Genomic DNA, 26,483 nt, shown 5'->3' with positions numbered 1-26,483 from the left:
TAAAAATTCAAACATCCGAATGTTGCCTCTCTATTATTGTACGATTAAAATCATAAATACTTGGAAAATAGTACTCACACCAATTATAATTGGCACCATATATATCTCTTAAAAACAACCCCACATTAAATTGACAAAACAAATGAAAACAAACCAGAGACCCTTGGCCAGCTCCAAAAATCTAAAAAGGTATCATCATTTTATCTTAATGGACGACACTGCTTCCACAAAATGGCTAAAGAGCTGATCAGGCTTAGAGAAAAATGGGGAGTGATCACTTTCAATAGTGAAGACATGGGTTGGTGGCCACATTTTGATCATAAGTTGTTGCATCATCGGGTTGCATAGTTCGTCCTTGAGTGTCTTTATGTACACTCTCGGCACGTTGTCCGCACCTTCAACAGCTTCCGCGAAGTTCAGGTCTAGAAGACTCCAAACTGGGGTCGGCCTCAGCAGCATCGAAGCCATTGTGTAGTCCTGAGAGTTAAATACCATTCCATGTTCAAAACCGTTAATTATAATGAGACTTTTATAATAATCATTATGCTAAATATTTAATCTTGGTGTGTATTGCTTACCTCAATAGGGCTCAAATTGTACAAAACTTGGTTTTGAAGTTCAGGCTTAACCGTGATGCCGGTTGGGAAGGGAAGACCTTTGATTCCCTTTATAAAGTCGTACGAGAAATTCTCTCCCGGAATGGCGCGCACCAACTTATAGAAAATATAAATATACAATGTTACAATTTTACAATACATATATTATTGACAGTGAATGTGTTCGAAAATTTATTTTATATGAAAAAAATTAAATGACCTCTTTAATTTAGCTGTGCAAAATTTTTATGAAGTTAATCGCACTTAATCGGTTAAACTCTTAAAGAAAAAAAAAAGCATGTCTATTACGTAGAAAACCATGTATATTTTTTTTTATCATTACTAAATTATATACCTAAAATGTAATGAAATGATCGAGAATAATATTATATGCATATCTATCATCAATAATTTATATTTTTCAATTTCAACGTATATTTGGCTTTCTGTTTTGATTATAAAATTTTAATTTTTTCATACCGAAATAATATTTATTTATAGTAATTTAACTAGTGTTATTATATTTTTTCTATAAAGTGAGTAAATAACTTTTTTATTTAACTTTAACGAAATATTACAAATATTTAACAGTATATATCTTTAAAAGTTTGTAAAAATAGATATTTATTAATTATATTAATATAAATTTAGATATTATGAAATATCATTATTATAATAATATTTAATACAAAAACATTTAATAATTATATTAATTTTAAATTCAAATGTTATAAAATATAATTATTATTACTAGATATTTATTAATTATATTATTATAAATACAGATCTTATAAAATATTATTATTATTATAACTATATATTTATTAATTATATTAATATATAAATATAAATATTATAAAATATCATTAATAATTTATAATACAAGACTAGATATTAAATAATTATATTAATATAAATTCACTTGTAATAAAATATTATTATTACAATAATATATAAGTGTCCTATGTGTACAAATTGTATGAGTGTAATTAAATAAGAAATTAGAATAACATTTATCTTTTATGAAGAATAAACAAGTTTCTTCTCTAATCATTGATATTTATTAATTATATTAATATAAATACAAATGTTATAAAATACCATTATTATAATAATATTTAATACTAGACTAGATATTTACTAATTATATTAATATAAATTCAAATGTTATAAATTATCATTAATAATATTTAATTGAAGACTAAGTATTTAATAAATATATAAATATAAATTCAAATGTTATAAATATTATTATTATAATAATATATATAATCCTAATTTTTATAAAAAATTTCTAGAATAAATATTTAGTAATTATAAAAATATAAATTCAAATACTATAAAATATCATTATTATAATAATATTTAATACAAAACTAGATATTTAATAATTATATTAATATATGTTCACATGTTATAAAATATTATTATTGCAATCATATATAATACATACTAAATATATTATATATAAATGTCATATGTGTACAAATAGTATGATTGTGTAACTAAATAAGAAATTAGAATAACATTTATTATTGTTGACGCCGTTTTTCGTTAATTTAAATAGTAGAACAATTAAACAAATGAAAAATAGAGCAAATGAATTTAAAGAGGAATACAAGAAGGTTTTTACGTGGTTCAGCAGTTAATTCTGCCTAGTCCACGAGTCTATGTTATTAAGACTTGGAGTTTTCTAGAAATTCTTTAGAGATAAATTCCCCAGAGCTTTCTTCCAAGAAAATCAGGAATCGGTCATTTACAAGTGGTGATTCATTCTCTATTTATAGAGAAGGATGTAGAATTCATTCCCACATATTTTAGGAAGATATTCTGTAAATCAATTGGAATAATGATATTAAATGCATTATCTCCTATATACATGGAAACGTCCCATGAAGATCGGGAACGGATAACAGATTAAATGACATCCCTTAAATATTGGGATTACACAACAATAAATATGTTCACACGTAAGGGGCTCTCCCAGGTGATTCATCAGGTCTTTGAGATTAGCGATTGGCATTGAGTCTGTCAAGACTTATGGATCAATCACGAACTTGCCACCCAACTTCACGCTACGCTCGGGATAGGTAGGTACTGTCGAGGTTGTCACCCCCAAGCTTATACCTCCCGATCTCGAACTATCTCGCCTGAGGACACTCAGTAAAAGATATATTCAAGTGTCGTGCCATTGCCCGTCGCGAGCTCAGAGAATATTCGAGGTTACACATCCTCGAGGTAGTTGCTTTACTTCAGAGGGTTCTACGGCTGGACCATATGATGTTTTCATACATTTCGAGCTCACACCTGACGAGCCCAGTTTTCAGAGTCATAACCTCTTATCTCAAAATCTGGGTGTAACATTTTTCCCCCTCAAAAGTATCAGTTCGAATCCTATGAGAAGGAAAATTTTGAACTGCCCCTCTGGGAAACCGTACCATCAATTGCACTTGAGTGTGGACACACGTCAGCCACAGGTTGCTCAATCAAAGTACTTGAGTGCTTTTCATACCACACGCACGTCCATCCGCCTGCCACCTTTATGGCACCAGTCTTCCATTTTTCCCTGGCCATTTGATCAAGTATTGAGAATGGCTAATGGTCTAGATCACTTCGTCGTTTGGTATCCTCTGGGGCCTATAAATATGTCATCATCTTCCTCATTTTAACATTACATTTTCATAAAGGAGAGAAGATCAAAGGAAACCAGAACTTAAAAAATTTCAGTACTTGCATGTTCTCTAAGCTGAGGAAGCAAAACATCGCTGATCTGTTTGACTCCGTGAGATCGTTCTTGCAGCCAATCCTTCAATCTTCGATCTCTCTGTTTCCACCATCTACATTGTGTAAGTGTTCATTCTTGATCCCCATATGTTCATTTATATATATATATTGTTTTTTCCATGCATGTTTATTGTTCCAGTAGCATTTAGGTACATTTAGTAGTTTTATACTAGAACGTTTCAATCAAACCCAGATTTTTGCATTTTATTGGGTTATCTTGATTTCAACTATTGTATCGTATAGACCAAGAAACGGGTATTAGATTAGGGTTTGTAAATTGCACGTTTATCAAAAATATCACTTTTTGAGTAACCGCCAACTTTTTTTCCCTGAATATCCGGGATCTTCGAAAATAAATCCACCTTCCCCCCTTCCCGTGGAATACACGCTCCGAGCCTAATCTCGTTCTTTGGGTCGAGCTTGTTCCACAGTCTCGATCATTCGAGCTTAGGCCGTCTAGATTTTTCTTCTTAATTTCTTGCTCGTCTGGCCCTCACCCTTTTGCTCTCTTGCTAGATGTCGCAGAACTCATAAAAGCGATGGGGGTCAAAGCTCGCATTTCCTTACTCACCGAAAACTCCGAGCCCGGAGTCACCTTTTACCAGAAATCAGTGTTTGATTCGGGATCACCAACTAAAGCGCGAGCAAGAAGACACCTAAGCTCACTTTCGACGTCAAATTGACGAGGTCGGGGAAAGGAAAAGGAAGAGACTTGGGGTCGCCATCTACCCAGATCCAGACCCCAATCCTAGACCAATCCCCATTGATACCACACTTAAAGTGACAATCGCCTTCAAGCCAGGCGATCTCCAATTTTCACTGATGGGAGAACCATCAAATCCCCCTTCTACCTCACAACCAACCTCCATTCCCACCTCAAAGAGAGAATTTTTCGAGGCCGAGCACTATTGGAGCTCGATTTCTTCATTGGGCAGATCTCTGACATCTTGGCCCTCCACAATATTGGATTGTCTCGCTGAGGTGTCGAGCTCCGACCTCCCACGAGCGAAGCTGTCGCACCCCGGGAGGCGGTAATCCACACAACAAGTTAAGATATGTAGCTTGGAGCCAGGACCACATGAAGGCAGGGGCCTTATTTCCCTTAAAGTCCTTCTTCAAGGACTTCTTGGATTTTGTCGGGCTTGCTCCTTTCCAGCTAAACACCAACTCTTACAGGGTTTTGTCAACCCTGAGGTCGCTTTAAGGACCTTCACCACAGGAGATCCTGTATCTCTTTTGCTTGAAAAGTAATCCCTCCTGAGCTCGAGGAGGGGATGACTTCTACTACCTTTTGAGCTATCCCAAGGAGAAGAAAATCTTTGAGAATTTACCCAACCATCCCCCCGATTTCAAGAAGGCTTTCTTTTGGACGGACGACCTGGCTCCTTCCAGATACTATTCGTTCAGATGAATCCGTAAGTATAAAAAATCTCTTCTTTTTGTGCTCAAATTTTTTTCTTAGGCTCGAATCACTCGTGATATGTTTATTTCTCCAGCCAATTATCATCGACCTACTCCCTCCGATAAGATGAAGGAGCACAAGGAGGCCTTGCTCCAATTCCCTTACGGTAGGCATTCCCTTTCCTATCTTCTTCACGAAGATAGGCTTCGAGCTTGCAGTTTCTTGGAAAAGGATCAGTCCACAAATGACTGGTCCAATAAGAAATACACTAAGTGGGAGTTTATGCCTCTCCCAACCAGAAAACTTCCTCCGAGGCATAACTCTAAGCCACAATTCTCAGCTCGACATCGCAGGAGTCCACAATCAGGGAACGAGGCCAATGACAAGGCCTCGAGCTCGAGCGACAGAGGTACGGTCATCCTTAGCTCGGACTTATGGTCTCCCTTGCTACTTAAACATAAGCCTGACAGATTAGTCTTGTGTGAAGATGATAGGGATCACTTTTATGTATGGTCCTGGGTAGATGAGAGGGTTCATAGGTTTGATAGTTGGTTAGGGAAATACGATACTGTGTACAGTCTGAACGAGGTATGGGATGGAATATCCGTTCAATACGGGACAAATGATTATAGGGACCTTTCGAGGTTGACTTCCACATATAGCGAAGGGACTCCCCCTGCCTCTTCTTAAGATGGGGGAATTATGTGGTCACCGAGCACGAGCTCAGGGGAGAGTTCCAGTTAGGTTCCTTTTTACCTGCCCTTTATTCCTTGCCTGTCTGCATTGTGCTAACTTTTGTGTCTTGGAATTTCTTATAATGTGGTGCAATTGTGCACGTGCTATGGATTATGATCTCGACACCGTGCTCGCCAGTGGCGAGGGGGCTCAGAGGAGTAAGCGCCTGAGAGGCTCGTGAAAGTTAGATCGACCCGCAAAGGTCCTTAAGAGGACTGAGAAGACTCCTCCTCCTCCAGCTCCCACTGTTACGAGCTCAGCCGTGCATCCGAATCCTCAGTTTGAAACGTCCACCACAGTTGTTCCTCCTTTGCATTCTCCGATCATGGTTCGCTCAACGCTCGGCCCACCTCCGAAAAAGCCCTCGGCCTCCAAGACACGCATGTTGTCGATTTCTACTCATGTTGATGAGTATGTAGTCGACAATGCTGCCGGGCCCCATGGGGCTACACTTGGCTCGGACATCCTGTCCCGGATAGGCTAGAGCATCCGTAGCTTCGAGGCTCCCCAATGGTAGTTTTTAAACAATGCTCGGGATCGCAACACCCTTTATGACAAGAGTGTCGAGCTCGCTGCCGCGGTAACTTCATGTACTTTACCATTTGTTGTATTTATGCTTAGCATGTATTCTAACTAGATTTCTTTGTGTTTCAGTCTCTTGCTGCCGTTGCTCAACTTAACTATAAGTTGAACAATGAAGTCCACTCGAGCATGTCCTATGCCCAAGAGTCGAAGAATCTTTAACTTAAGCTTAGTGACGAGCTCAAGGTCGCAAATGCAAAGATGGAGGCTGAATCTGAGCAGATGAAGGCCAAGACAGCCGAGCTCGATAAGGTGAATGCCAAGCTCACAGAGCTTGAGAGGATCAATGCCAATCTTGAGGAGGAGAAATCGGCCACTTTCGAGATAATGGAGGGCGAAAAGGCTCGTCTTCTGCAGAGTTCAAGGAGAAGAAGGATCGGGCGGTCGACCTGGCCATGTATAGGATCTGGGCCAATAATGTCGATCTTGATACCAGCTTCCTAGGCTCTTTCGAGGAAGAACTCATGGCCAAATGGCAGGCTCGGCTCGACGCGTAGGAGGCTGCTCGGGAGGAGGTAGAGAGGGCCAAGGAGGATGCTGAGAAGGCTAAGGAGGGCGTTCCTTCCTCCTAAATCCTGACCTGGGGCTGCGTCCCTTTGAACCTCTTGTAATAGTTTTTTTATCTTTTGTTTTTTATGCCCATGGGGCTAAGACAATTTATAGCTCGTGAAAGAGCTATTTTCTTATGATATTTATAATACCGTATTTGACTTTACTTTAATATTCTTGCTTTACATTTCTTAAGTTGAGATATTTCGAGCAATTTATATTAAAGTGTCCTTATGTCTGTTTATTCATACAAACACGTGGTGGATTTTAAGCTCGGGCTTCAATGCATTCATGCACAGTTTACCCGATGTATTCGTATCCGATCTCGTTACTTATCAAGGTCGGAACTTACTTTTACCATGCACTCAAAAGTACTTATATGGCGTGTAATGTAGGTGGTTTAGTTATATCCTGCTTTTCTAGTTAATTTTCCTCGTCCTCAGGTAGCTCCCCAAAGTTATGAGGATGAAACTATCTTTTAGCGAGATACTCCAGCCTCGATCTCGACTTAACTTGAAGTACGTTTATTTATATTCCAACTTTTTGTCGATTAATTTTAGCTGGTTTGGTTCCAAACCTATTTAGGTCGTGCTTTTGGTTCGTAATCCATACACAAATATTTTTGATCTAGTTATGTCTAGATTGCATATTTGGTTTTATCCAAATTATCTTAGCTCGCGTATTTGGTTGTTTCCAAACACTTTTGTTTTTTAATAATTTTGGTTATGTCCAAACTATCTTAGCTCGTGTATTTGGTTGTTTCCAAACACTTTTTTTTTTAATAATTTGGTTATGTCCAAACTATCTTACCTCGCGTATTTTGTTATTTCCAAACACTTTTATTCTTTTCGTATATGCTATTTTATTTTTTCAAGCTGATGGTATATATACCACTAATGCCCCCTTAATATCTTATGAGTGTGACCATAGGTTATTAAATCAAGAGAGTTTGCAAAAAATACAGCATATTGGAACGAAATCGAACTTTATTCGGAATTGAACAATTTATTAACAGAAGCATAGTAAAGATAAACAAGCATGGTTACAAGTGACATTGTTCCTACACTATTGATAGTAAGGTCGTAAATGTTCGCCATTCCATGCTCGTGGTACCAAATCCCCGTTCAATCTTGCCAATTTGTAGACGCCAGGTCAGATAACCGATTCGATCTAATAAGGTCATTCCCAATTAGGCCCGAGCACGCCAGCAGCCGGGTCCCGCGTAGCCAAGAACACACGCCTTAGCACCAAATCTCCCAGACCGAATTTTCTGTCTCGAACCTTTTTATTGAAATATCGGGTAGCTCGTTGTTGGTATGCATCATTTTTTAGTTGAGCCTCGTCCCTTCTTTCTTCGACCAGGTCCAGACTTACTTCGAGCTGGGATTGGTTCGAGGCTTGGTCATAAGCGTGGCTAAGAATGGTGGGTAATTCGACCTCGATTGGTAACATAGCCTCGCATCCATATGCCAGAGAAAAAGGAGTATGACCTGTTGAAGTACGAGCTATGGTCCGATAAGCCCATAAGACTTAGGGTAGCTCCTCGGGCCACTTTCCCTTAGCTTCTTCCAATTTTTTCTTCATAGAGCTCTTTAGGGTTTTATTCACGACTTTGACTTGGCCATTCACTTGGGGATGAGCCACAGAGGAGAAGATTTTTATTATCCCATTTTTCTCACAAAAATTAGTAAACAGTTCACTATCGAATTGAGTACCGTTATCCGATACTATCTTCCTCGGCATTCCATATCGGCAGATTATATTTTTTACCACAAAGTCCAAGACTTTCTTTGAGGTAATTGTTGCTAGGGGTTCGGCCTCGGTCCATTTTGTAAAGTAATATACCGCGACTATAGCATATTTAACTCTGCCCTTGCCTATTGGTCACGAGCCTATGAGATCAATTCCCCATACCGCAAAGGGCCATGGGGAGGTCATCATAGTTAGATTAGAAGGTGGAGCTTGCGGGATTGTCGCAAACCGTTGACACTTATCACATCTTTTGACGTAATCAAATGAGTCTGCTTTGATAGTGGGCCAGAAGTATCCTTGGCGTATAACTTTCTTTGATAAGCTATGCCCCCCAGTGTGGTCCCCACAGAATCCTTCATGTATCTCTTCTAGGATCTTCTTGGCCTCGGGTTGAGTCACACATCGGAGCAGTGGCATAGAATATCCTCTCTGATATAGCCTTCCTTCCACAATAGTGTATCTGGGGATCTGATACATCAGTTTTCGAGCCTTGTTCCGTTCTACTAGGAGAATGCCGGTTTCAAGGTATTAAATTATTGGGGTCATCCAGGTTGGCTCGGACTCAATCATGCAAACGTCCCCATGTTCAGGTTCGCTTATACTAGGTGCCGACAGGTGCTCGGAGATGTACAACATTCAGCTCGTCGACCTCGGTGGATGCGGCGAGCTTGGCTAGGGCGTCTGTGTTCGAGTTTTGCTCCCAGGGAACATGCTCTATTGTGTAGAACTCGAAGTGTTCGAGAGCTGCTTTTGCTTTTTCCAAATATGCAGCAATTTTTGTCCCACGAGCCTGGTATTCCTCTAAAATTTTATTGACCACCAACTTCGAGTCACTGTAGCAATGTGTCGCCTTAGCCTTGAGCTCCTTAGCTATTCGAAGTCCTGCTAGCAAAGCTTCGTATTCAACCTCGTTATTGGATGCTTCGAAGTCGAATCTCAAGGTGGAGTGAAATTGGCTACCAGTTGGAGTGATCAATATGATTCCTGCCCCCGATCCATTTTCGTTGGATGACCCATCGACATTAAGTTTCCACAGCTCGCGGGCTGGGGTTATAGCTTCGTCGTTAGTCATTCCAGTGCATTCCACTATGAAGTCTGCCAGGGCCTGTCCTCTGATGGTTATCCTCTGATGATAAGTGATCTCGAATTGTCCGAGCTCAACAACCCATTTTAATAATCGGCCCAAGGCTTCTGGCTTTGATAAGACTTGTCGTAGTGGTTGGTCAGTCAACACATGGATGAGGTGTGCTTAAAAGTAAGGTCGGAGCTTTCGAGACGAGTGAATTAGGCTGAGAGCCAATTTTTCCATTAAGGGGTATCTCGATTCTGCCCCATAGTAACCTTTTGCTGACATAATATACTGGCTTTTGCACCTTATGGTCCTCTCGGACGAGCACGGCGCTGATGGTGTGTTCGGTTGTAGTGAGATATAGATACAAAATTTCTCCTGTGATAGGTTTCGACAAGATAGGAGGCTCCGTGAGATGCTTCTTGAACTCCTGAAATGCTAGCTCGCATTCCTCTGACCACTCGAGCTTTTTTCCCCCTCTCAAAAGATTAAAAAATGGTAGACAATGGTTTGTAGACTTCGAGATAAACCTACTTAATGTCGTCATTCGTCCAGTCAAACTCTGGACATCTTTATACTTTCGAGGTGAGGGCATGTCAATTAGCATCTGGATCTTGTCAGGATTAGCCTCTATTCCCCGTGCGTTTACGATGAAACCGAGGACATTTCCCGACGATACTCCGAAGGAGCATTTCTGGGGGTTGAGCTTCATGTTGTATTTCCGAAGCATGGCGAAGCATTATTCGAGGGTATCCACATGGTTATTGTTATGTTTAGATTTGACCAACATATCATCAACATAAAATTCCATGTTATTTCCTATCTGCTCAGAGAACATCATATTTACGAGCCGTTGGTATGTGGCTCCAGCATTCTTGAGCCCGAATGACATGACATTATAGCAATACAGTCCTTTGTCTGTTACAAAAATCGTATGCTCTTGGTCCGGGGCATGCATGACAATCTGGTTATATCCAGAATAGGCGCCCATGAATGACATAAGTCCATGCCCAGCTGTGGCATCTACGAGCTGATCGATCTGAGGTAGGGGAAGCAGTCCTTAGGATATGCTTTATTGAGGTCAAAGTAATCGATACAAGTTCCCCATGTTCTGTTAGGTTTCAGAACTAGCACCGGGTTAGTGACCCAATCCGGGTAGAAGGCATCTCGTATGAATCGATTTTCCTTTAACCTATCGACCTCTTCCTTCAGAGCTCTCTTCCTATCATCATCCAGGAGTCTTCGTTTTTGCTGCTTCGGGGGGAAGCTTTTGTCAATGTTAAGGGTGTGGCTTATCACATTCGAGCTTATCCATACCATGTCTGACCACGCGAAAACATCCTGGTTCTTCTTCAAAAAGAAAATTAATTGCTATTTCATTTCTTCCGGAAGGTTTTTTCCTACCTTCACTGTTTTCGGGGGGTCTACTTCTTCGAGCTCTTCCAATGGCTCGAGATCAGCTTTTTCCTCTATTCTTGGATTAATTTCTTCGTCTATCTCGAAGATTGTCCCATCCTTATTCTGAATTATGACAAGTGTTTGTGCACTTGTCTGTTTCTTTCCTCTAACGGAAATGCTGTAACATTCCCTTCCTGCGAGCTGGTCTACTTTCAACGTCCCGATGCCACTAGAAGTTGGGAACTTGATGGACAGGTGCCTAACAGACGATACTACCCCCAGCCTTACCAGGGCGGGTCTCCCGAGCAGTACGTTGTGGGCCGATGGCAGATCCACTACTACAAACTCCATCATCTTGGTTGTCGAGACTCGGAAGTCTCCCAAGGTCACGGGGAGTTCGATGGATCCCACATGGGCAATGCCTTCTCCTGAAACACCGTACAACATCGTTGCACAGGCCTTTAGGTCACGAAGCACGTGTCCCATCTTTTCTAAGGTGGCCTTATAAAGGATATTTACTGAGCTCCCGTTATCAATTAGAACTCTGTGAACCCTGTTATTCGCGAGCTGAAGAGTGATGACCAGCGGGTCGTTGTGAGGGAATTGTACATGAGACGCATCATCCTCAGTAAATGTTATGGGTTGAGATTCAACCCTTTGCTGTTTTGGAGCTCTAGGCTCGGGTTCGTAAGGAGACCTGTCACCTATTTTCAGCTCATTCACATATCGTTTCTAGGCGTTCCTACCCAATCCTGCAATATGTGGTCCCCCCAAGATGGTTATGACATCTTCTCCATCAATTGGAGGGGGTCGTTCGTCCTCCCTTGCTCGGGAGTTGCTGTTATGGGTAGGTGGTGCTGCTGCTGCCCTCTGGTTGGTGGAAGCCTGATTGGGGTTTTGATTTCTAACATATTTCCTGAACTATCCTCTTGAGATCAGGCCTTCGATCTCATCTTTTAATTGATTGCATTCATTGGTTGTATGTCCGATATCTCTATGGAATCTGCAGTACTTGTTGGAGTCTCTTTTCGCCTTCTGGTTTCTCATAGGGTCCGGATGTCTGAAAGGGACTTGGTTTTCATTAGCCAGGTAGATATTCTCCCGAGACTTATTGAGCTCAGTATACACTTTGTATACGGTGAAATATATTTCCCCTTTCTTCTTCTTTCCCCTTCTGCCTCGGGATTATTCCCTTCATTCTTCTTCCTTTTAGAAGGGTTGTCCCCAGGGGGTTTTGAGGTCGTAGGATCCGCCGAGGTCGAAGCAGAGTTTGCCTTTGTTGTTGTAGTTATAGGCTGAGAGGTCATATTCAATGCTGACTTCGCCTCTTCTACATTAACAAACCTCTGAGCTCGTCGATTGAACTCGGTTAAGGACCTTACAGGCTTCCTCTGCATGTCCTCCCAGAGAGGACTTCCAGGCATTACTCCTGCTCGGACAGCCATTAAATGGCCACTATCGTCTACATCACGAGCTCGAGTGACTTCCAAATTAAACCTTGTTAGGTAACTTTTCAATGTTTCATTCGGCTGCTGTCGAACATTGGTCAAGGCAGACGCCTCAGACCTAATTCCGACCATGGCTTTGAATTTCTTCTTGAAAGCTCTTGACAATTGATCCCAAGAAGCGATCGAATGTCTCTTATACTTCTCAAACCAGTTTTTTGCTGGCCCTGTGAGCGATGCTAGAAACAACATGCATCTGAGCTCACAGCCCACATTACTCGCTCGCATGATTGTATTGAATGTAGTCAAATGACTGTAAGGATTGGAATTCCCATCAAATGGTGGGACATGAGGAATTCAGAATCTCTGAGGAAACGGGGTGCTAGAAATATGAGGGGTGAAGGGCTCGAGTTCTTCGTCGAACCCTTTGTCCCGATCCCGACCTCGTTCATTTTGTATGAGTCTGAATGCTCTTTCCAGTTGTTCAATCCTTTCTTGGACTGGATCCACGGGGGGCTGACTTGAAACTGGTTATCGTTGATCACAACCCCAGTTTCGTGCCTCCGCAGAGGGTTCTTGCGTCCATTGAGATGATCCCTCAGATTTGGATTCGAGGGGTTATCATTACCCCGATTATGGTTCAGGTGTTCTCGTAAATTTGGGTGATCCCTTCGATTCCCAGTATTTCTACGTCCCAGGTCATGGCTCGTTGCACGGTTGTTTCGAGATGGGTTCCTTGCTGGTTGCCTCGTCTCAATAGTGTGAGACCGAGACATTTGGCTTCTCGTGGGTTGGGTACCTCTATGCCCCTTAGTGGTCTCCCCATTTCCACGTCTCTGCCCAGCTCACCTTTCCCTATCATCCTGAGTCGGTTGTGTGTTTCTCTAAGTTGGTGAGGGATACCTTATTGGCGATGGTGGGTGCCTTATGGGTGATGGTGGCTGCCATCCATTACGGGGCCTAGAAGGCCCCAAGGTTGCTTGAACTGGTTTAGGAACGTTCCGCGCGTTACTAGGATTTTGGGTCCGAGCCTCCGTGGGGGCTTGGTTATTCCCTATTCCGACCGGTACCTCTGCAGTTGAGTTGGCAGGAGCTCCAGCCCAGTTACTTCTCCTGGGCCTTGATGGAGTAGGCTGTTCTGCTGGCGGTGGAGGTTGCTCCGTTCTCTGGGTCGCAGCGTTTTTGCACGGTGTCCCACGACGCCTGCGTGGTGGGGCCTGAGCCGCCTGTGCCTCAGCAGCCAGTCTGGGAATGCTCCTCATTACGTTTCTTGGCCTCTGCCAACTGCTTTCGCAATTGACGATTTATGAGCTCCACTATTGGGACATATCGTTCAAGATTATAATAAATGTCCTCGTCATCCCTGGGGGCCGGTGGTCCCCGAGAGTCGGATGACCCACTCCTCTCATCAGGGTCCGAATTCACCATAGGCTGCTTTCCAGGGCATCGAGGGTAGTCAGCTTCATCTAAAATTTCTTCCTCAGGAACGTTGGGATCATTCACTGCCATTGTTGATTCAGGGAGCCTTTTTGACTAGACTCACACACGTACTGCTTAATGCTCTCAATAAAAGCACCAAGCTGTTGACGCTGTTTTTCGTCAACTTAAATAGTAGAGCAATTAAATAAATGAAAAATGGAGCAAATGATTTAAAGAGGGAGACAAGAAGATTTTTACGTGGTTCAGCAGTTAATTCTGCCTAGTCCACGAGTCTATGTTATTAAGACTTTGAGTTTTCTGGAAATTCTTCAGAGATGAATTCCCCATAGCTTTCTCTCAAGAAAACCAGGAATCGGTCCTTTACAAGTGGTGATTCCTTCTCTATTTATAGAGAATGATGCAGAATTCATTCCCACATATTCCAGGAAGATATTATGTAAATCAATTGGAATAATGATATTAAATGCATTATCTCCTATATACATGGAAACGACCCATGAAGATCGGGAATGGATAACAGATTAAATGACATCCCTTAAATATTAGGATTACACAACAATAAATATGTTCACACGTAAGGGGCTATCCCAGGCGATTCATCAGATCTTCGAGATCAGCGATTGGCATTGAGTCTGTCAGGACTTATGCATCAATCACGAACTTGCCACCCAACTTCACGCTACGCTCAGGATAGGTAGGTACTGTCGAGGTTGTCACCCCCGAGCTTATACCTCCCGAGCTCGAACTATCTCGGCTGAGGACACTTGGTAAAAGATATATTCAAGTGTCGTGCCATTGCCCGTCGCGAGCTCAGAGAATATTCGAGGTTACACATCCTCGAGGTCTTTGCTTTACTTTAGAGGGTTCTACGGCTGGACCATATGATGTTTTCATACATTTCGAGCTCACACTTGACGAGCCCAGTTTTCGGAGTCATAACCTCTTATCTCAAAATTTGGGTGTAACAATTATCTATCAAGAATAAACAAGTTTCTTCTACAATCATTGAGGTGTGGTTTTAATAATATCATGAATGTTTTGTACCTTAAATAAGGTAGTTTGTGATCTAAAAAATGTTATCGTATTATTTTTATAAAAAAAACCATATATAATGTTTTTGTTTAATTTTTATTTTTATATGTTTATTTCATTATCTTATATATAATATTGTTTATTTATTTAAAATTTATATGAAAATCTTAAAAAACTTAATAAAAATAATTAGTAAATTTTCTAAATAAAATGAAGCAAACGTGTATTGCACGTTGCTTTTACCTAGTATATATAAAAATTGTGTACATAAGTGAAATTCTTGGTTTTAATAATTTTTTTTGTTAACTTTAATGGAATATTCTAAATATTTAACGAAATATACCTTTGAAATTAATTAAAAATAGATATTTATTAATTATATTAATATAAATTCAAATATTATAAAATATCATTATTATAATAATATTTAATATAAGACTACATAATTAATAATTATATTAATATAAAATTCAAATTTAAATGTTATAAAATATCATTATTATAATAATATATAATATGAGACTAGATATTTAATAATTATATTAATATAAATTCAAATATTATAAAATATTTTTACGATAAATTTTTACTAATTATATTAATATAAATTCAAGTATTATAAAATATTATTTAATACAATACTAAATTTAATACTTATATTAATATAAATTTAAATATTATAAAATATTATTATAACAATAATATATAATACATAATCTCAATTTTTATTAAATTAATTATCATTTATATTTTAAATGGTTATCATATTATATATATATTTAAAAACCATAAATAATATTTTGGTTTAATTTTTCTTATAATATATTTATGTCATTTTTTAATTTATAATATTGTTTATTTATTTTAAATTTATATAATAATAATAATAAAAGTTTAATAAAAATAATTAATAAATTATATAAATAATACTAAGGAAACGTACTTCTATCTAGTGATTTAAATATACATACATTGGTTTTCATATTAAATATGTTTTCTGATACTAGTATTAACTATTGGTTTCTTTCATGATTGCCACAAAAGAAAAATTGATGGAAAAAAAACTATTGATTTCTTTCTTTCTTTTTTTGCCCCAAAAAAAATCATTTTAGGGGCTATCATTACCTCAGTTGGGTTTACATTGTGCAAATCCAGGCGCAGAAGTTGAGGCTCCTTGGTGCTCGTTGGGAAGAAGACATCTTCGATTGTTCCTTTTATAGACTCAAGCTCGTCTCCCAGCTGATGAAGGGCACGCTCCATATTGTAGAAGCAAAATATATATATATATATATATATATACACACACACAAATAAGCTTGATTATAACTTTACAGCCATATGCAATATGTACTTTTAAAAAAAAAGATTTCTCCTAGTCATACAATATTATTTTGCAATCAAGAAATTTGGAGTTGAATTTTCGTCAAATTATCCTAAATCAAAATATCAAATCAGAACTTTGGTTTCATCTGCCTTCCAAGTAATAAAACAAGCAATACAACAAAAATGGTAAATGCTCATAATATCTGGGGTTACGCGGGTCATGAAATTATTTAATTAATAAAATTTAAATTTTAAGTTTTTTTGTTAGAATATTTATTTGTATGGTATATAAAATCAATTTGTGTACAACTAATTGATTTAATATATCAAAGTCAATATTTTATTTATTGATAAATATTCTAATTAATAGTCAACATTATTTGTTACCTAATTTTGTTTGTTACCTGATTTTGTATATCCCAACTAATTGAGAGAATGTCTCAATAAGTGACAGAGACACTCATGAAATGTCTCACTCTATAAATATAGGGTACTGGTCCTCAAGCTCACTGCTCATTTTTCTATCTTTTAGTAACTCCATCTTATAAAAGAGTTAATGAGAGCTTGGAAGCCCGTGTACTCATTCTAATTTATCTTATTTTTCTTTTGTAGATTGAGATTGTCAATAGCAATGACTGGAAGTATACCTATTCGATCATCTCTTCGTATATGCTCGATCTATATATTAATTCCGCCTACATATATAGAATTGTTCATATGCCTATATTTCATTTAATCTAACATTTGGTATCAAGAGACAAATTTATCTCTGTCTTGTTATTTTTTATATGCATATATACATATATATTTTTATGAATTATATATGTCTATGTATTCATATATACACATATATGTATTCGTGTATGTTTATATTGCCGAATGATTAAAAATTTTGTTTGGATTGTTTAACTGCATATTGTTGTTAGGATTATTCTAGTTTATTAGTTTCTAAAATATTTTTGTGCATTAAAACTATAGCATAAATATGTGTTAAAAGCTATGAGTTTGGCCGAGAGTTTTTAATGCCTCAAAGGTTTGGATTCAAAACCAATTTTCAATATAAATACCAACGGAAATCCTTAAGCATATATAATTCCAATGATTTGTGCATAAAAAATCAAGTTTTGCCAATCAAAATTGTTTTGAAAAGCTTCTTGAACATGTTAATGGCCGAAGGATAATTTGATATTAAAGTTCAATTTTTAGTTGTTGTTTAATCAATCTAATATCATGGAACTCTTTATCTATGATTTTCGTTTCAATCTGGGCTAAAAATTCTTGTTTTGGACGTTGGAATCGACTTTTGGAGCTGGGTTTCCCAGTCGGGTCGCGTGACCCATTAGCAGGAAAACGGGTCAAAACGACCGGTTCATTGGAGAAGATGAAGCAAACGACGTGTCGTTTGCCACCTGAAGCATGCGAAAAATGACTCGTCGTTTTGACGAGTCTTAAAGCATATATAAGGGGAAAACGACATGGCAGATTTAAAAAAAAAACAAAACAAAAATGAAGAAAAATTATGAAAATGATCTTTTTTAATTTATTTTTGGAATTTTATTATTTTCTTGATTTTAATGCTTGTTTAGACAATAAATTCCTTTTTTTTTTAATTTTTGGCCCATTTAATTAAAACATATAATTTTGGTAATTTATATGTTATTTGGAAATTAATTAAAATGTGCATATATTTGATTTTGGTATTTATTGTATGATATATTTCTTTTATTAATGAAATATTAAATAATTGTGCTATTTTAAGAATGTAATTACATTTTATTTTACAATTAAGTTTGTGCAATTATTTTATTAATCCACCAAATCAATAAATGATTTTATTGTCTTATTTAGCATGGATTTTTCTGCCATTATATATATGAAATTATTGTATTTATTTTCCTACATATAAATAATTATGCGAATTTGTATGATTATTTTGTTATTATTCATGCAAAATTTATTTTTAGTATAATTATATTTACTAAAAACCAATTGTTGAAGATCCACAAGTCGATGATGAAGTTCAAATGGATCAAATTGTTCAGGAGTTGCCTACAATTGTTGAACAACAAGTTGAACCACCCGCTCCCCAAGATCCTGCTGGTGTAGCCTTAAGAAGATCCACTAGGATAAGAAAATCGGCGATACCTAGTGACTACATTGTGTATTTGCAAGAATATGACTACAATATTGGAGCTGAAAATGATCTAGAAACCTTTTCACAAGCTATAAATAGCAAAGAATCAGAATTGTGGTATAATGCCATGAATGAAGAAATGAATTCTATGAAGAGCAATGGAGTTTGGGATCTTGTTGAGTTGCCTAATGGGGCGAGGGCTATTGGGTGTAAATGGGTCTTCAAAACAAAGAAAGACTCATTAGGCAACATTGAGAGACACAAAGTGAGACTCGTTGCTAAGGGAATCACTCAAAAAGAAGGAATTGACTACACGGAGACCTTTTCTCCGGTATCTAAGAAAGATTCCCTAAGAGTTATCCTGACATTAGTTGCTCATTTCGATTTAGAGTTGCATCAAATGGATGTAAAAACTACATTCCTAAATGGTGACCTAGAGGAGGAGGTATACATGAAACAACTAGAAGGATTCTCCTCTAGTGATGGTGAGCATTTGGTGTGCAAGCTTAAGAAGTCCATTTATGGTTTAAAACAAGCGTCCCGCCAAGGGTATTTAAAATTCCATGATGTCATTTCTTCCTTTGGATTTGAAGAGAATGTCATGGATCAATGTATATACAAGAAGGTCAGTAGGAGTAAGATTTGTTTTCTTATTTTATATGTGGACGATATTCTCCTTGCAATCAATGATAAGGGCATGCTATATGAGATGAAGCAATTTCTCTCAAAGAACTTTGAGATGAAGGATATGGGTGATGCGTCTTATGTCATTGGCATTAAGATCCATCGAGATAGATACAAGGGTGTCTTAGGTCTATCTCAAGAAGCTTACATTAACAAAGTTTTAGAGAGATTTCAGATGAAAGATTGTTCACCAAGTGTTGCTCCTATTGTTAAGGGTGATAAATTAAATTTGAGCCAATTTCCAAAGAATGATTTTGAAAAGGAAGAAATGAAGAACATCCCATATGCTTCTGTTATTGGAAGCTTAATGTATGCTCAAGTGTGCACAAGACCTGACATTGCCTTGGCTGTTAGAATTCTAGGAAGATTTCAGAGTAACCCGGGGTTAGACCATTGGAAAGCTGCAATGAAAGCTATGAGGTATCTTCAAGGTACTAAGGATTACAAACTCATGTTCAGACGAATCGACAACCTGGAAGTAGTTGGCTACTCAGATTCAGACTTTGTTGGTTGTACTGATTCACGTAAATCAACCTCTGATTGCGTGTTTATGTTTGTCGGTGGAGCTATATCATGGAGGAGTAGCAAACAAACCTTGACAGCTAGTTCTACTATGGAAACTGAGTTTGTTTAATGTTTTGAGGCTACATCGCATGGTGTATGGCTAAAGAGTTTCATTTCAGGCCTTAGAGTTGTAGATTCCATATCTAGGTCATTGAGAATGTTCTGTGACAATTTAGTTGCTATATTCATGGCTAAGAACAAAAAAAGTGGTAGTTGAAAGAAGCGCATCGACATAAAGTACTTAGCCGTGATAGAATGTGTTAAAGAAAATAAAGTGGTAATTCACACATTAGCACTGAATTCATGATTGCTAATCCTATGACAAAAGGCTTGCCACCTCATAAATTCACGGATCATGTAGTGAACATGGGACTTGGTTCCCTTATGTAAATTTATTGTAAAAAATGAAGTTATTATCAATGAAACTCTTATTTTGATGTTTTCTCATATTTATGCGCATTTTAATTTTATTTGAGAAAATTTTATCTTCATATGACCTGAATAAACATATGGTTTATTCATTTAAGTAAATAGCCACATAAATTACATTGTTATGTAATAAATATATTATAATACATGGAAGATAATATTCGCCATAAAAAGAGGACATATCGTCATGATTCTTGTATTTATTATCTAACAAGGATAATCGTCAGACTTAAGTAATACATAAATTTAAATGCTGACCAAGTGAGAGAATGCTAGAATATTTATTTGTATGGTATATAAAATCAATTTGTTACAACTAATTGATTTAAATTGATTTAATATATCAAAGTCAATATTTTATTTATTAACAAATATTCTAATTAATGGTCAATATTATTTGTTACTTAATTTTGTTTGTTACCCGATTTTGCATATCTCAACTGATTGACAGAATATCTCAATCTATGACAGAGACTCTGATGGAATGACTCACTCTATAAATATAGAGTACCGATCCCCAAGCTCACTGCTCATTTTTCTATCTTTCAGTAACTCCATCTAAAAGAGTTAGTGAGAGCTTGGAAACCCGTGTACTCGTTCTAATTTCTCTAATTTTTCTTTTGTAGATCTAGAGTTGTAGATCGAGATTGTCAATAGCAATGGCTGGAGGTATACCTATTCGATCATCTCTTCGTATATGTTCAATCTATATATTAATTCTGCCTACATGTATAGAATTGTTCATATGCCTATATTTCATTTAATCTAACATTTTCATTATAAAATAATAATAATTATTAATTAATTATTTATAATAATAATAATAAATGTAAATATATTATTATTATTTTATTTATTTTTTTAGAAATATAGAGTGTTGAATTTATATAAGGGAGAAAGGGGAATTGTGTTGTTTTCAAATGATATGAGATTTTTTTTGTTTAGTAATCAGATATGCATTTCACGTCCACGGTATGCTTTTTTTAAAAAAAAAATATAAGGTAATTCACTTCCCTAATGTGGGACGTGAAATGTAATATATACCTATATATATATTAAAAAAATAGGGCATTTTACATCATTGGGGGTCATGAAAGATGAGACTTAATACTTTTCATATCTCTTATTGTAGGACATAAAAATATGACTAAGAAAGTATATATTGTAGTAGTGAATGTACTACAGAAAATAGTTCCCTTTCTCTCCAAAAGAAAAAAGAAAAGAAAAACTATAGTAAATGAGTATATTGTTCTTAATTTATACTTCTCATTAATTATAGTTTTTTTTCTCTTCATAGCTAAATATCTTAAATAATATATATATATATGTCAATTTTTAAATTGGGTATATGCATGTGAAATATATATTGTGAGTCTAATACATTAAAGGAATATTGCTAATTAGTACTTTATATGATGGCTAACACTATATGTGGATACTGCAATTAATATATTTTAAAATCAATCTTATATGTTGTAATTTAAAATAAATATGTGAGATCTAATATTACATTAATATTATAATATATGATTGATGTATAAAATTATAGCAAGTATAATTTTACAAAAAAATTACATATGTATATACTTAGTACCTCAATTTTTTTCATGATAACGTGATCATAGAAGACCCTAAAGTTTGAAAAATGATCACTTATTAACAGGGCTCAAACTTTCAAAACACATTCGTTTATCCTCAATTATGTTTTGTTTGGATAACTTTTGTTTTGTTTTATGTGGGACGAGAGGAAGGACAAAGCAAATTAAAGGGATAGAGACAAATTGTACATTTATTAATTATTTTTATTAAATTTAAATCATTATCATATAAATTTTAAATAAATAAATAATATTATATCTTTAAATATTTAGAATATTCTATTAAAGTTAACCATACAAAATCATAAAGCTAAAAATTTCCATTATGATCTATACCCTTTTTATACCGAAGAGATGTCATATTGCGTAATTTTTAGTTCTAACTTAAGAGTATGTCTATTATTATTAAATATATTTTACCACTTTATCCTTATCTATTTCTTTTTTTTTTTCAACCAAACAAAATCAATAAATTTTGGAGATATATATATATATATATATATATACTAGATGATGAGCACATGCATGTATTCCACTCTATTTAATTTTTAAAATAGTTATAAAAAATTATTATTTCTATTTATTTTAAAAGATGTTTTATTAAATGAGGTATAAAATATATATTTAACTATTTTTATTTTGTGATTATATGTAGTCATTAAATGAAAATTTAGCTAACATATAGCACATAATTTTTTTTTTTATGTTTAGTAGATATTTTTTTATATAACATAACAAGCAAAAGAATGAAAGAAAAATACATCTCGTTTTTTTACCATTCTTTTGAGATACCAAATTAATATAAATAAAAATTATCATGAAATAAATTAAGATATAGTGCAATAAGTTATGAATAAAAATTTGGAAGCTTATAACAAGAGAATAACAGTGTAAAATCGTTTAACACTATAATTAAAGTGAAAAATGTGGTATATTTTGTTTTAAACAGATATTTACTACTAATATTATTACATTTATTGTGCTTGGTCTAATAACTCTAATTATATAATTTAAATGGAAAGTACATATATCAATAAAATTAATCATATTGGTCTTATAACTAAAATTAAAAATGATAAAGCATATAAAAGCTTTGTTTATAATTTTAAAATGTGTTTTAATTTACACTATTATATTTTTTTTAACAAATTATTATAATATTGATTAAAATATTAAAATCCTAGTATAAATGTATATTTATTTAACTTATATGTACAAATTTAAAAACAATAGTGAAACTAAAAACTAAACTAAAATAAAAATATTAGAAAATAATATATATATATAAATATATAGGGTTAGATAATTTTCTATAAAAGATGTATATGACTAATAATAATAAAAATTTATGAAAAGGATACCATACAAATAAAATTTAACCAAAAAAGAAGAAGATAAGATTAAAAAATATTTTATTAGTTTAAACTCAAATATAATTGAAAGATTATATATGTATATAATTAAAATAGTCAAAACTCTACCAAAAAAAGTTGAGCTAAGCAAGACAAACAAAAACAAAAAAGGACACATATGGAATTTGATCTAAACATCATACCAATTTCCCATGAGGGACTTATAGGGCCTTAGTATTATGCTAGTGAGATGAGGCACATACTCATTTTATTTTAATTTTGTAAAATATAATTTGAAAGAACAAGTGTTAAATAAATATTTTTAAAATATTGTATGATCCAATATCATTCATAATTTGTAATTTAATACATATTAGTTTGCATTAAAAATGAAAACATTGATATTAATTATTAGAATGCAGCTGCTCATTTATATATTATATTAGGTAGAAACAACGTGCATGTTTGTTTAGTTTTAAAGTTGTAAACATTGTCTATAATTTTAATAAAAGCTGGTTCACTATTTTTTTCTTCAAATTTATATATATATATAATAAAATGAATTATAATTCTATAGTATATATAAATATTTATATCAATAATCTCTACATATTTGACATCTAAAAACAACGTTGACATAGATATATATTTACAAAGCTATATGACATATATATAAAATACAATAATATTTAAAAAAAATTAATAATAGAAATAAATAAGAATAGAAAAAGTCATAGTGTACGTAGATAGTAATATGCATGCATCAACTATTTTTAGTTTCCAATGTATCTCACAATGTCCTTTAGTGAATTTTATGGAAAAAAAAAGAACTCCAATCTCACTTGATAAAAAAGAAACTATCACACAAATTTATAAGATAAAAAAATGATGTATGTCTTTATTATTTTTAAATAAATATGATTTAATTATATAAATTATCATAAAATATCTTTAAAATATTATTTTCAATTTATTTATTTATTTATTTTTTTTAAGTTTATATTTGTTCTATTTTAATATAATATTAAGTTTAAGTTTACTTAAATTTTATTTAAGTTATAAAATAAATGATTTTATTATTTTCAAATAATTATCATTGTAAAATTTCTCAAAAATATCTCATTTTAATTTGTTTAATTATTTATTTAATTTTATTTAAGTTTAAGTCATGCTTACAATCTACTCTTAAATATAAGAATATTCTGTTAAATATAAAAATATTCTGATAAAATTAACGGAAAATAATAAAAAACTGTTAAAACGAAGAATTTCTGTTATCTACACACTTATTGTATAGAAGAGATATATATTTAATGGTTAAAATATTTTATCTCTATTGTTTTTAATATTCTAATTTAATTTATATATATATATTAAAATAGGGTCTGAAAACCAATTAAGTGGTAATTTTTATTATTATTATTATTATTATTGAAAAGGGTTATACAATATTATTAAATAAAAGGATAAGAAAGAAACAGTAGAAAAAAGTGGTGGATTGTATTAAAAAAAAAAAACTAAAAAAAGGATAGTGTGACACTTTGTAAAAAAATACATGAAAAGAGAAATAAATATTCAATATATAAGAAACAGTATACTAAATTATATAAGAAATAAAACAAAATCTATGATTTACTCTATATATTGCACTGTATATATGTGTGCTATAACTAAAAGACAAATAAATAAGTACAAGTAAAAAAAGGACATAATGTTATAAAATAAAGGACATATTGGGAAATAAAGATAAATGTTAGTCAAATTTCCTCAAAGGGAGTTTTCCGCTCTTAGTATATTAGTAAGATATAATGAATAATAGTTCAAAATAACTAAATTTTGACATCACTAAAAAGAACATGATAAAAAATATTATGGGTATTGATTTTTTTTTTTTTGACAAAATTATATTTATTGATTTATTAACAAAAAAAAACTGCACAATCTAAAAAAGTTAATAAAATGGGGTTTTTTTAATTTAAAAAAAAAAGGAAAAAAATAGAAGAAAAGAAAGTATGTTCTTACGTTATGTTGAGACGCAGTTGTCTTAAAATTGAACGGAAGGTTCACCATCATTGCTGTAACATAGATGACCATATGGATTTTTTGAGGAAACTGGTTTAGGGCATCTGTAACGTTACGACCCCCAGCGCTGTGACCCACCAGGATTATCTACATTATTATGTATGAACACATCTCTCTACTCAGTATTATATATATACATAATAAGGTACTAATTAAACTCATTATAAATCAATAACTCATTCAACCTTTTCATCAGATGGGAGGTTGGAAATGAAAGTGGTAAGAGGCTCATTGTAGTCGGCGAAAGTGAAGATGGTATTGTAATCAGTGGGATCGATGCCTGAGCACTTGAGGTCGATGCAAGTGACCTTGTATCCTGCATCTTCAAGAAGAATACGAATCTTGTACCAGCACCACCCTCCATGCCCAGCCCCGTGGACTAGCACGAAGTGCAGCTGCTTTGAACCACTTTCTTCACTCGCCATTTTCTTACTTCTTCTTCTTCTTAGATTATTGCTTTGCCCTAGCTAGCTAGCTATATAGATTTAGTTGCATTACCTTATCTCCATACGTTGTAGATAAGTGTATATATACATATCCTACTAGGTGGTCACCCATCATGGTTTGAAATTGACACATTTTGTTTACTAGTATTAAAGCTTCCAAACGTGGCCGAGCCTAGCTTGGGGGTCCCCATTGCATCGGCACCTATCACTGGCATCTTGTTGGTTTCAATTATATATTATAATTAAAAAACGTGTGAGCATATTTTGTGAAAGATTGATATTTCAAATCAATAATCAAGGGGGAAAAACAAGCAATTTATATCTTAATGTTCGTCTAAACCTCGACAAATAAGACACAAAAAGACTCTGCGCTCTGTTATATTTTTGTAAAGGGGAGTGTTTTTAAACGTTCATATGGATGAGAAACGAATATAATCATTAACTATACATTCTCATAGGGATATTTATTATATAATATCAACGACACTTATTCTTTCTTTTTTTTGTTAGGAATATATTTTATTACTATTCAGATTGTATCGGAAAAATAGTATGAATTTGAGGGGTGATTTCCTCCAACCAGCAAAACTCATTGTGTAGCCTATGAGCATGTTTCGCCAAATCATGAGCCACATTGTTAAACTTACGACCAACATGTGATAGAAATTCCCTCGGAAAACACTACAAGAAAAATGTTTTTTAGCGGTGACATAAAGTCGTTGCTAATATTGGAAATATCAGCGGGGACTTTGAAAGTTCACGGCTAATATATCATCGGATATTTTTTTTTAATTTACCATATTATTAGCGGCGACATGTTTACTAAAGTCGCCCCTAATAAATTTAAAAAATACCCAGAAAAAACGTGGGAATTTTCCCATCAATTTTTTCACCTGATTATTAGCAGCGACTTTTTCACTATTAGTGGCGACACGTGTCGCCACTAATAATCCCCACGATATCACCCATCTTCTTCATTTGTCGCCTCCCCCACCCCCAAACTCCTCTGCAACCCTAGCCCAGCCCAGCCGCCCCCACCCTGAAGCCCCGTCCACCCCACCCTGAATCCCTGTCCCCCTGACCCACA

General features: G+C 34.8%; 1 protein-coding gene across 3 annotated transcripts; it reads right to left on the bottom strand.

The window, feature by feature from the left end:
- LOC133788244 (methylesterase 18-like) lies at nucleotides 1–25,440 on the bottom strand. 3 transcript variants are annotated; one of them, XM_062225644.1, is made up of 5 exons: nucleotides 25,136–25,440; nucleotides 24,891–25,037; nucleotides 15,910–16,038; nucleotides 579–713; nucleotides 1–477 (listed from the first exon to the last, which is right to left on the bottom strand). In XM_062225644.1, exons 1-5 carry the CDS (start codon nucleotides 25,373–25,375, stop codon nucleotides 196–198), a joined length of 933 nt encoding a protein of 310 aa, XP_062081628.1. In that variant the 5' UTR covers nucleotides 25,376–25,440; the 3' UTR covers nucleotides 1–195. The 3 variants fall into 3 exon arrangements, with proteins under 3 accessions (XP_062081628.1, XP_062081629.1, XP_062081630.1); XM_062225645.1 differs by having other exon boundaries at nucleotides 15,910–16,023; XM_062225646.1 differs by lacking the exon at nucleotides 15,910–16,038.
- Nucleotides 25,441–26,483: the final 1,043 nt, after the last annotated feature.

Source organism: Humulus lupulus, chromosome 7, assembly GCF_963169125.1.
Source record: "Humulus lupulus chromosome 7, drHumLupu1.1, whole genome shotgun sequence".
Taxonomy (NCBI): domain Eukaryota; kingdom Viridiplantae; phylum Streptophyta; class Magnoliopsida; order Rosales; family Cannabaceae; genus Humulus; species Humulus lupulus.
This window is presented reverse-complemented; position numbering and strand designations above follow the sequence as displayed.

What these genes read in the sequence shown, in the direction of transcription:
- LOC133788244 (XM_062225644.1), bottom strand. Translation starts at nt 25,375, where the DNA reads ATGGCGAGTGAAGAAAGTGGTTCAAAGCAGCTGCACTTCGTGCTAGTC. An exon ending in ACAATGTAAACCCAACTGAG is followed by an intron (nt 714 to 15,909) that starts GTAATGATAGCC and finishes ATTTTCTATAAG; the next exon opens with TTGGTGCGCGCCATTCCGGG. An exon ending in ACAATTTGAGCCCTATTGAG is followed by an intron (nt 478 to 578) that starts GTAAGCAATACA and finishes TTTAACTCTCAG; the next exon opens with GACTACACAATGGCTTCGAT.